The sequence below is a fragment of the Alosa sapidissima genome, chromosome 18, assembly GCF_018492685.1.
Source record: "Alosa sapidissima isolate fAloSap1 chromosome 18, fAloSap1.pri, whole genome shotgun sequence".
Taxonomy (NCBI): domain Eukaryota; kingdom Metazoa; phylum Chordata; class Actinopteri; order Clupeiformes; family Clupeidae; genus Alosa; species Alosa sapidissima.
Genome location: NC_055974.1, coordinates 8830541 through 8843040, shown reverse-complemented (window position 1 = coordinate 8843040; position 12500 = coordinate 8830541). Strand labels below are relative to the sequence as shown.

At 44.8% G+C, this 12500-nt stretch overlaps 1 protein-coding gene across 1 annotated transcript in view; it reads right to left on the bottom strand.

The window, feature by feature from the left end:
- The window catches only part of pcxb (pyruvate carboxylase b), a 218988-nt gene that overhangs the window by 15684 nt on the left and 190804 nt on the right, over positions 1–12500 (bottom strand). The window contains exons 17-18 of the mRNA XM_042070635.1: positions 9421–9665; positions 4777–4956 (exon numbers count right to left, since the gene is read on the bottom strand). Coding sequence (XP_041926569.1) covers positions 4777–4956; positions 9421–9665 — 425 coding nt within the window. The remainder of the gene's footprint in view (positions 1–4776; positions 4957–9420; positions 9666–12500) is intronic.

Here is a 12500-nt window from a genome sequence, read left to right as displayed (position 1 = left end):
TATAACATAACGCTTCTGTTATTAAGTGACATTTGGTTTTTGTCATAACAAGTTAGGGTTAGGATTATGGTTAGGGTTAGAGTTAGGGCTAGGGTTCATGTGTATGTTCATGACAGTGTCATGTCACTCTTATGTCGATACTGTCAAGTAAAGTGTTACCTAAGTTTCTAGTTTCTAACCCCTCCAAGAGACTCAGGAACCACAGGTACTGATGAAAAACACATATCAATACTGCACTGAATTGGGATGAAAGTAAAAACAAAGTAAAAAGTCAAAGGAAGCTTGTCAGTGTACGCTGGTGGGTATTTTGGCTATGACTCATGTGTCTGGAGTCTGGGTTTTGTCCTGGGTGAAGCGGGTTCCTGCTAAAGCTCACATTTTAGAAGCTCTCAGCCTTCACCTCAGCTCCCTCGGGGGGATAACAGCAGTGCGGCACACGCAGCACTCTGACCATTAACTCGGACTTTCTTTCGGTCATCCGCTTGAGTTTCCAGCCCCACCTCAACACTTTACGCGACAGGCTGTAACAGCCCTGGCTTATTACTGCTGATTTTGCCGGTGTGTCTTCACGTCTTCTGCGGCGTGCAGATTGACATGCTGACGTGATGTCTGCTGCATCTTGCTTGCTGATGCGGATGGGCGATTTCGAGGGGCTTCTCCTGAGAGCGCAGCAGCTCCTCACTGATACTCATGCCAGACAGCTGTGTTTGACAGTGACAATGATGCCTCTAAATAGCTATGCTATCCCGCAGACAAATCAGAAAAATCTCATCTTGAAAATTTGACACCTTGGAATGATCGTATATATATATATTTAATCACTGACATCTTTTGTCTTTAGTCCTGTTTTGAAAACACGATCAGCACAACATCTGGTGTATTTACAGTATGCACTCAAATAGAGATGATTCTAAAAAGTTTAACTTTTCTTTGCATGATAGCGCATCCAAACCCAAAGTTATGGATCATGGTTTGAACACAGGATGCCGGAAATGAAAACCTACTGTTTGAAACCTTAAACATAGTACAGTATAACGCCTCTAATCCTGCAACAACAGCAAACCTAAGGTGATATCGAGACGCATGATAAGCATTCTTGAATGAACTTGATCAATAAATATGATCAATATCAATGAAATAAGTGATTTACTGTAATATGACACAGACATATGCTCTTTTAAATTCACTTTACTTTACACTGCAAAAAGGGTACACTGTAAAAAACAACCTGGTCTCGGTTGTACTACAACAGAGACCAGGTTTTTTACAGTGCCTACAACTGAGACCAGGTTTTTTACAGTGCCTACAACTGAGACCAGGTTTTTTTTACAATGTATGACAACACGGTTGAAACTAAGTGATTGTGTATTTGTAGGGTGTATTTCATACAAAATCTGGCAACCTAGGAGATGTCAGACTAATATAAAAACGGAATGGATCAATGATTTTAAAATGAAGTTTGATGGCCATGCAAATTACGGGAGTTTTCCGGGAGAAATAACAAAACGGGAGGATGCCGGGAGATGACCTTGAAATACGGGAGAACTCGGGAAAAACGGGAGTGTTGACAGGTATGGCCTAAACTCATCGTGTGGGAAATGAGATTATCTGTCAATATTGGGCTTTGAAAATAAGGGATATTTGCTCAGTAATAGTAGCCTACATTTTTGTAACATTTATAGAGCAACCGAGGGGAAGTTAAATTAGAAATTAGAATCGTTGGAAATTGAAAACACATACAAAAAAAGATTCGGGGCTTTTGAAAAATGATTCGGGGCTTGAGCCTCCGAAGCCACCACCTCGCTCCGCCAATGACTGGGCATATTATACTGTATGTACTATCGCTATGTTTATATTTAAAATTATTAGCAGACACTTTTGTCCAAAACAATGTACATTATATTTTAACCAAGGACCAAACGAAACACACCAGAGAGGTAGCTCACCCCTCCTTTCAGTATTTCCAGAGAAACTCCACACAGGGTTTCATTTTTGTTTGGTGGACGGGCTGCCTCCTCATTGTTTGTTTACAGTTTTCAGAGCCTGGGCTGCCTACAACAGAGACCAGGTTTTTTACAGTGCCTACAACCGAGACCAGGTTGTTTTTTACAGTGTAGGCTAAAACCTGGCAACCCAAAACCCAAATAAGGAAGCTGGTGCCGACTGCGCAGCCTGAGTCTCGTCGTAAGCAAGCGGGCTAGTTGAATGGCCTACTCCAGAACTAGCTGTTGTGAAATTGTTGGAAATTTAATTGATTAACACATCACATAAACTGTTATTGAGTGTTGTTGATACACTGAACTTGTGTCCTCGGAACCAAATCAGACAGCAAGCAGCTTTGGAAGTAAACTGCAGGCAGGCAGCTGGTGGATACATAACTGGCATGCGTAAGGTAATGGTAAGGTAAAAGCAACGACCGAAATGCATTGTTGAAACACGTGTATGAAATGTATTACATATGCAAACACAGATCCGGTATAAACACTAGCTACATGCTAAGCTAAATGTTGACAGGTATGGTTTAGGCAATGCCAGAGCCGAGATGTTTTACGTCATAAACCTGGCAGGAAAGTTCAGAGCGGCGCAGTCAGTTTAAACAGTAAGCCGTCAAGACATTAGGCAATTAGGCTACTGTACCCGGAATACAAAAATAAACAAAAATAAACAGAAAGACAGAAAGTTTGTTGTACTGTAGAGTCTCAATGACCGAATCAGTAGATTTAGCTGTTGTCAGTTCAATTCATTTATTGTAGGCTAGTAGGCAAATATGAAACGGAGATGTAACGTGGCTACCAGCGGGATTTTGAACTTGCATGTTTCATGCATTTTAGGGCAAAAAATACCATGGGATTGATGTGTTCTCCATTTGAGTAATGTAATCAATTGCGGACGTGCACAGACAGCTCAGACACAGAGCGCATATAGGCCTAGGTTAGGCTACTTTCACTTTCTAGAGTGCGCATTCATTACGTAAAAGATGCTTCATACCAAAACAAGGATCAAACATTATCAAATGTATCATGACGTATTGTCACAAAGACTTAGGCTACTCCAATTAGAAAATCGAAACCCAAATCATGTAAGAGTAAGTGTTCTCTCATTAACGCCTGTAGGCTTATAAGGAAAATGCGATTTCAGTTTGTAAAATGTATCCCCTCCCCTACTGAATTAGTCCCCCTTATGTGAAGCACTGAAGGGGGGAATTCCCCCCCCCCCCCCCCATTTTGAAAAAGTTAATTTTAAGCCCTGAATTAAACTTAGCTTCATGTGTTCCACTGAACATTAGCCTATAATAGGTGGGTTCACAATGTGTGGGGCTGTGCTAAATCTGACCATAAGGCTACTTTGGCCAGAGTTTAAAGTTAAAATGTATTGAGACAAGGTAGCATCCCATCTATCTAATCAGGGTCATCTCAGCATAGTGTACTAGTCTATAATATACAAACCATAACTCATAAAAAACGCTTAATTAACTAAGTGCATGCTGATCAGATAGGCTATGCCTATAGACCCCTCTTGAAAGACCCAAAGTGCCAGTCAGATATAGGCCTACCTTTAGTCTCCATTTTTAAAGTCTCAATGTGTCCATCAGTTTACACAGAATTCACTAGAAGTCATGATTTAAGGGGTTATTTTTCAAAATGTTCTGCCGGGGGGCATGCCCCCGGACCCCCCTAGCCTTCCTGTGTGTGACACTAGGCTAAGCCCCCAATGTTTCAAATGTCTGGCTCCGCCCCTGCCCTCAGTCTTCTGACATTTTATACCAAAGTATAAAAGAAAAAAAATGCATCACTAATAGTCAGTGGGCAGGGGGACGGGCAGTCAGTGGGTGTCTAAAAACATCAAAGTGTAGCATTTAATATTGAACCTTACAAGCTTTGCAAGACCTAGAGATGTCTCCTCTGTTAGAATGAAGCTCATCATCTCTCTAACCCCCAAATGTCTACAAAGTCAACTGATGACTCTGACCACCGCTTTTACCGCTGAAAAAGCAAAAAGGTCTAACATGTCTTGGTTTCGCACTCACGTCAGATCCACAATCAACAGCCTTCAGCCACTCCGTGTATGAGAGTTAAGTGCAACGGTCATTAGAGATGTTTCACCTTTGGCATTCGTCCATTCTTTCGCTGGACGGCGGTAATGATTTCTTTAAATTGCCTCCATTGACCCCTTCTGACACCCGGCCGTGTCAACAGATTTATGCAAGTGTTGTGATTGCGCTACAATAGTCTTTTTTTTGTAAATGCCAAATCAAATGTCTCCTGGCAAACAGGCATCTACAGAATAAACCATTCTCTTCTGCATCAATTTCTGTTCAATTTCAAAAGTACTCTTGATCTACAGAGCTGCAAGTTAAGTTTATATTCAGTGTAAGGCAATATGTGTAATGTGTATTAGATTACTGAGGAATCCTTTCATTACTATATGAGAACAGTTCTCAGTGCTTGCCAAACATTTTAAACACTGGGGAAACACCTGCTCTACAGTTTAATGCATTCTTTTGAGGATGGACTGTGCTAACTTGGTGGTGTACTAACATGACAATCTGTTCGTCATGGACTTGTTTGTTTATCATTTACATATTATTAGCCATGTTTTCAAATGGCCACTTGGTCCATTGTATTTATAGTCTGATTATTGGATGGATATGATATGAGTTTTGGACCAGGTCACATGAGACGATGGTCGGTGAGAGTTCAGGTTCGGTTACCGAGGTACCATTGATTAGAACAGTAATAGATAGAGCCAGTGTCAGGGACAAGCGGGGACACTGACCTTTGACCTGAGCGGCTCGGGGAAGCCTCCGTGGGGGATGCCGATGAGGCCCTGCAGGTACTCCACCACGGACAGCGGGAAGGAGAGCTCGTCGGCGCGCTCCTCCACCTCCGCCCGCGTCAGCGAGTTCTGCACCATGAACTGGGCCAGGTCGCCCACGATCTTGGAGGACGGCGTCACCTGGAGGAAGAGAGAGAGAGAGAGAGAGAGAGAGAGAGAGAGAGAGAGAGAGAGAGAGAGAGTGAGAGAGAGAGAGAGGTGAGCATGGTCCTTTTGAGGCTGGAGAAGGAAAGGCTAGGCTAGCAGGGCGAGAGATGAATGACACAAAGATGGGCGAGAGATGAATGACACAATGAAGGTCAGAAAGAAACTACAGAAAGAGAGAGAGAGAGAGAGAGAATTGAACCTTAATGAAAAGATGAATATTAGAAAGGAGGAAGCACTGAAAGGAAGAAGTATTAGAAGAGTGAGGCAGGAAGTACTGGAGGGTAATTTACGAGGAGACAGACTTGGGAGAATAATATGAAGAGAATTTGTGCGGTAAATGTTCTCTCCACAGCCAGTGCTTCCCCCCTGCCCGCTCCCCCCACATCCCCTTTTAAATACAAATAAAGGCGAACAGCGGCACCAGACCTTGGCCACTCTGCCAACACCGATCTGGCCTGCTTTGTCCTGCTCCCTCAGGCCTGCTACTGAGATGCAGTTAAATGGCTCCTGAGTTGCATGTGGAGCCCAAACAAACCCACCATTAGTTTTGGCTCGTTTTTCCATGGGCCCGACAAAAAAAATAGAGAGGCAGGGAATAATCAATAGCGCCTGAACAAATGCAAGGGGGGTGGTCGATAGCACCAGCATGCATTTAACACCATGCCGACCTGGCGTACTTTATGCGAGAAAGGGTTTTCTCTTGGCGAACATGCATGCACGCACACACAGCACGCATACACACACATATACGTAGACAGAGATGCGTGCAAACAAATATACACATGCACGTACACATATACGTTCACACACACACGGACACACACACACACAGACACACACAGAGGTATGGATGTGAACATACACACACAAACACACACACACACACACAGACGTATGGATGTGAACATACACATACACACACAAACACACACACACACACACACACACACACGTATGGATGTGAACATACACATACACACACACAGTGACTAAATCATCCATACACGCTGTCTCCCGACGAAGCGTTCAGCACCCTGCTGGGACCGAAACTGGACCAGAACAGATTGACATAAAAGCTCCGGGGATGCGCACGGGAGAACAAGGGAGGAGCGCTGGACCGGAGGAGACACAAAGACGGAGAGGGAGACGGAGAGGGCCCCACCCACCACCACCCACCCACCACCACCCACCACCACCACCACCACCCTCCCTACCTCCAGACTTCACCCACCACACCGTGGCCAAAACCCACAGAGAGCTGGAGCCTGGAGGAGCACAGTGGTGGTTTTGTGAGATGCTAATAAGGGAGCGCTACGCTGCGCTACGCTGCGCTACGCCCCCCTGTCTGCTTCATGTGCAGGGCTTGGGAATCGCTTCTGGTGGCGCGCCATGTTTAGGAACAGAATACACTGGGGAGACAAGCTCTCTCCTCTCTCTCTCCCTCTTTCTCTCTCTCTCTTTCTCTCATTCCTCAGTCCAGGGCTCAGCAATATTGGGTATTCATTGTGTCCCTGTGCGGCGTGCTGAGTTTTTGCTAATGCGGCTTTAAAGTGAAAGCAGAGGAACTAAGCTGTATCAATACTGCTTATTAGCCAAATTGACGACCCGCAGGCCAACTAATGGACTCGGGATCCGCAAGGTTTCAATTCAGACTTCCAGGTGGAGGAGGGAGCTTGGCCAGTTGCTATGGACACAATTATTGAATCATTAAAAGACACTGAAGGGGCTAACAGAGAAGTGTGGTCATCGGCATTGTACGAGGGGAGATGAAATGACCTGTTCCAACTGCTGTTCCCTCCGCAAGTCATTTGCTTGTCACGGTTCATGACGTCGAATGTTAGCAGTTGTCATTTCGGACTAATCAACGAGGCGGATAGTTCCAGCAAATGACGGATGTAAGTGGAAGCATTGGAGGAATGAGTGCCAGCCAGATGCAATGTGGCGTTCGTTGAGCACTTTGTTGAGTCTCTGGGTGATGAGTATACTGTGTGTGTGTGTGTGTGTGTGTGTGTGTGTGTGTGTGTGTGATATGCGAATTGAAGCTTAGTGCTCTATTGGGCTGCTTCCGCTAAGCTACAGCTAGCCCTGTTGTTGCCATATGAGGAACAAAAAGACACAAAAGATAAGTAATAGAGAACACAAATCACCACTCACACACATATTAACAATAGTTGTAAATAGCTATACTGTAGGGTGGTAAAACCTATTTATCATGCAAACACACACACACACACACACACACACACAATCACACACCATTATTCTCTTATTCTATTCTATCTTCTTATTATTCTATTATTAGTCCGTGGATGCTGGTAAGCTACTGCAGTTCTTGAAAAGGAACCTGTCGTATGTGTCAGTTCAATCACTGTTGTAAGGCTACCATATCTACTGCTGGCTGACATGCTACATCTGTTTAGCCAACGGCACGCCACAACCTAGCTTTCAACCAGCAGAGACAAGTATGTATGTGCATGTGTGTGTGTGTGTGTGTGTGTGTATGTGTGTGTGTGTGTGTGTGTGTGTGTGTGTGTGTGTGTGTGTGTGTGTGTGTGTGTGTGTGCGAACGTTTGTTTGTGCATACTTTGTGTCCGTATTTGTTTACAATGTGTCACAGTCTGAGAACGCGTACACAGAGAGCCTGTGACAGGTGTGAAAAAATGGGAGTTTTCCCAGGTGACAGAATGTGGACCCGCTACAACAACAAACTGATATGTTCAAATGAGAGAGACAGAGAGAAAGATACAGAGAGAGAGAGAGAAGGATAGATAGAGAGAGAAAGAGAGAGAGAGAGAGAGAGAGAGAGAGAGAGAGAGAGAGAGAAAGAAAGAGAGAGAGAGAGAGAGAGAGAGAGAGAGAGAGAGAGAGAAAGTGAGAGAGGGACAGCAGAAGGCGAGAGATTTGGAGGTTAGAGGAGGAAAGAAAGAGCTGCATGGCACAGCATACAAATCACAAACTAGATGAATTGGAGAGTTCTACCGCTTCCTTGGTTTTCCATAATCGACAGGTGCAGAGAGAGAAAGAGAGAGAGACAGAGAGAGAAGAAAGAAAGAAAACAACAGGGAAGGACAGAATGGGCCACCACCGCTGCCGTATCAGGGGCTGTGGTTCATTGGAATTGATCGTCGATCGTTTGATTCGCGCTTCGGGAAGGTGGCAGTGGCAGCCAGACAGCACCAAACGCTGACAGCACCAGGCCTCGCAAATCATTGATTGGCTCCAGCGTGGGTCGATGGCTGGGGAGAAGTGATAAAAATCCTCTGGAGAACCCGTAGGAGTGAGGTCACTATTCACAAACAACGCCTCGCAAATGGGGAACGTTCCCGCAAATCTTCGCTCAAGGTCACCGAATCACCTCTATCACCTGCTATATAGACAGAACATTACAATCTATATGGGAAAAAAAGAGCAAGATGAACTTTAAGGTCACATTTATCTTACTATTATTTTCAGTTTTGGATCTTCTTGCTTCTTTTGATCTCTGAGAGTTACCAAGCAATATTTCATTGTATTTATACAATAACAAATAAAGTTTTTAGTTAAGACTTAAATAAGTTAAGTCTTATTTCTTATTGAAAAGTCAAAAAAATCGCACACTGGAGGGTATATTTTGCTGACTTTATTTGGCGTGAACAACGCAGTTTCGCAGTTTGGTTCATCAGGTTCTTATTTCTTACTGTATGTCTTACTTCTTACTTGTGGCCTCTGGAAGTGATGCGAATGTGAGGATCCATCCATCAGTGTTATGCTGACAGATGATCGCATCAGTTAGGAGCAGCTTACACTCACACACACAAACCCATCCCCACATGGGGCTGTGTTTTTGAGATAGCGTCAGTCACGCTTAGCTGTCAGTTATAACTGAATTTACTGTTGGAGTGAGAGTGTGTGTGTGTGTGTGTGTGTGTGTGTTTGTGTGTGTGTGTGTGTGTGTGTTCATGTCAAGAGAATTCACCATGTCTGTTTGAGATCTACAACATGAGGTAGGAGTCAGGTGTATTTTGACACTGTGGCTAAGGGCAGAAGGGCCTTTAGATGTGTAGGCAGGTGGGGGAGTATACCAATAAATGCACAGCAGGAAAAGCTGATAGAAATTAGCCACGTAAATACCCACGTGATGATGAAATCACCCCATGATGGGCAGCGAAACACCCAATATTTCCTTGGGCCTCGCCAGTCAAGCCCGCAGGACGGACATCAAAGCAGGGAGAGCGCGAGAGGAGAGGAGGAGGGGAGAGGAGGAGTGAGAGATGATCGACTCCAGGAAGGGATAGAATACAGAGAGCCCCGAGGCAAAGGGGGGGGCGGGTATGGAGGAGAAGATGGAGCAATCCCAAACAATCCCTGAGGGCACTGGAGTAAATAACTAAACAAGGTAAACAAATCAAAATGTGCCCCCCCCCCACCCCACCCCAACATAAGCACAAACACACTCACCTTGATGAGGTCTCCCAAGAGCTTGTTGGCCTCCGCGTAGGCCTTCTTCACCTCTTTAAACTTGTTGCCCAGGCCCATGCTGTGCGCCTGGAAGTGCAGGTTGGTGTACTGACCGCCCGGGATCTCGTTCTCGTACACGTCGGCGTTGCCGGACTTCATGGTGGCCGTGCAGTCGAACGGCGCGTACAGGCCCCTGGCCACCTCCCAGTACTCGCTGTAGTCGAAGACCTTGTCCATGGAGATGCCTACGTGCCACACGGAGCACGGAAAACGGAACGACAAAGACATGAGAATGACAAACGGACACGGAGAGAAAATAAAACACAATTAGTTGAAGCGTTACTTTTTATAGGGCTAGAGGGTATTGAATAATGACTTTTGTTTGTTGTCTCCATTTCTGGACCATTAATCCTTCATTATTAGCAGCTCAATAGCATAATTCTCAAATGACAAACTATTAGCAAAAGCTCCACACAACACTCCTCATTCGTTTTGCTCAAATTGCAAAAGCCTTTTTTGGCACTTTTGTGTAAATGAGAACAACTCTACAACTGATGAGACTGGCACCTGCATCTGCACCAGAAAGTCTTCAATCAATATCTTTGTTAATTCTCTACTCTGTGCACATACTGTAGTGTGTTGGTTTATTGAATGGTCTTTTATTTGTCAATTAATACATTTCAGAGACATACATTTTGATTTGTCTGCATAAAAGGTAAACCACTAATGACTCACAATGGCTGCTGGATTCACACTGAGCCACTGACCAGATGACCAGATGGGTCAGAAACATCATGGGGCTCTGTGGTTCTGTCATGCCAGCAACTTGCTCATAACTCCACCATTAGATCTTCTAAAAATATTTCCTCATCATATTGAACATGTTCTACAGGGATTTCAATTTTTTTCAGAATGGGGGCTGGGGTTGTAAAAAAACTTGCCAAATGACTTCATGTGTTCACTGGGGACAACTGTTAACGTTCGCCATTCAAAACAATCAGCGTTGGTGGCCTCCACAGAATGCTGAAGAAGCTCTTTTTCCCTCCCACCATTTTATTTTTCATTACTTTATCCAAATGGGGAGTCCTTCTCGGCACATGGTGGAGAGGCTGTGATCATCAGCGTTAGTGATTGGATGTCATTATGGAGCTCATAGCAGCAGCTTACCGGGAGCCAGTTACAGCGCGGGGGAAGATGTCCCCATTGTTTCTCAACAACTTGTCAATGTAGGCCGCTAATCCAGCAATTTATGCTGCTGAGCCACATAAACTGATTTGGGAAGCGCCCATACCATTTGGAAAATGCTAAGAATGTTCTAGGGGAATGTGCCGCAGCGATTGAGAAAGATCATAATACTTGCTGAATTGCACACTACTGTATATAATCGCTTTGATTTCCCACTGTCACAATATAGCCCGTGTAAGCTTTCCTCTCGTTCACACTAGTTCATGTGTGGTTACAAAAACAGCATGCAGAAACCGATTGAACAAATATGTGCATAGTCCAATTCATTTAACACAGATTCAAAGTAGTTAGAAAGATAAAAAGATAGATAGATAGATAGATAGATAGATAGATAGATAGATAGATAAACGCAGATAGAAAGGTGGACAGTCAGATGGACAGTCTGACGGACAGACAGACCATTACTTGGGCAGCAGGGTTACTTCACATCCGTCCAGTTTAAAGCCGAGACAATACGCCGATGAAAGGCGCTGCAGGCAGAACAAAGACAGACACAGCGCCATCAAACAGGGTGGAAGAAAGAAGACAGAGGGACGAGCAGATGGCGGCCAGTACGAGGAGCACAATACCTATAGCAGCCAAAACATCACGAGAGCGCGAGGAGACGGCGCCGCCGCGTTCTCTTTTGGCATCAGCAACTCAAGGCACAGTCAATGCTCGCTCAACCCGCGGACACGGCACCCAAAGGAAACCGCGGCAACAAACAACGGGCTGAGCTTTTCAATCCCCCTTTGATGCCGGTCCAAGCGGCCTGTTTGTCAATCAATCAACGCGTGCGCCCATGTTGCGTTTCGTCGGCACCTTGATCAATGCTAATTGAATTAAGCCACTCGCTAATAACTCGATGCCACAATAGTGGGGGGCCAGTGTCTCCTGTTAGTACATTAGTGTGTACTGTTAAAGCATTGTCACATGCTCAATTGCACATGTGAACACATGCGAAAACATGCCAACACGCACCCTCAAACTCATTTGCACACACACCTGTCATAGATACATTGTAGGTGATAATTGACGTATGGTTACTCTATTGGTTGGCATCATGCAAATAAACAGACACACATACACACACACACACACACACAGATATACCCTCACACACGCCATGCTGTGTCTTTTGTATAAACCTCCAAAACATGATCATAGCCTCTCTTCTTTGGAGTCATGGTGACACTGCTTCTATGTCCCATCCCTATGTCCCATTAAAATGACCACACGCTGCTGTCACAGAGGCATGTAGAGTTACACACACACACACACACACACACACACACACAGAAACATGCATGTGTATGCACACAGACACACTCTCACCCACAAATTTATTATAGCCAACCTACTGTATGAGTCCTGGTGCCATGGCCACTGCACTTAGTCCCATGTGCTCTTAGTGTCACTTTCATGTCTCTATGACTGACTGGAGAGAATGCACAGACAGCGATCAAAGTCAAAGTGCCAAGCAGCCATCAACAGCAGGCACCAACGCCAGTAGAATTAGAGCACTTGAAGAAATATGCACACGTCTATGGATGAACACACACACACAAACACACACACACACACACACACACGCACACTGAGAAGGTTATGCTTAAATGGGAGTGCACATACAAACACTCACACATATAATCTCCCTTACCTACACACACACACACACACACACACACACACACACACACACACACACACAAATAAGTACACAAACACACACACAAACACAGACACGTGTCCTCGTGTCCAATTTTCCTGTTTCCGTGAGCGAACTCAGAGACAGCCTGGACAGCATCAAGATCAAGTCAAGATCAAGTCAAACTGCCGAGTAATCAAACTGTTCC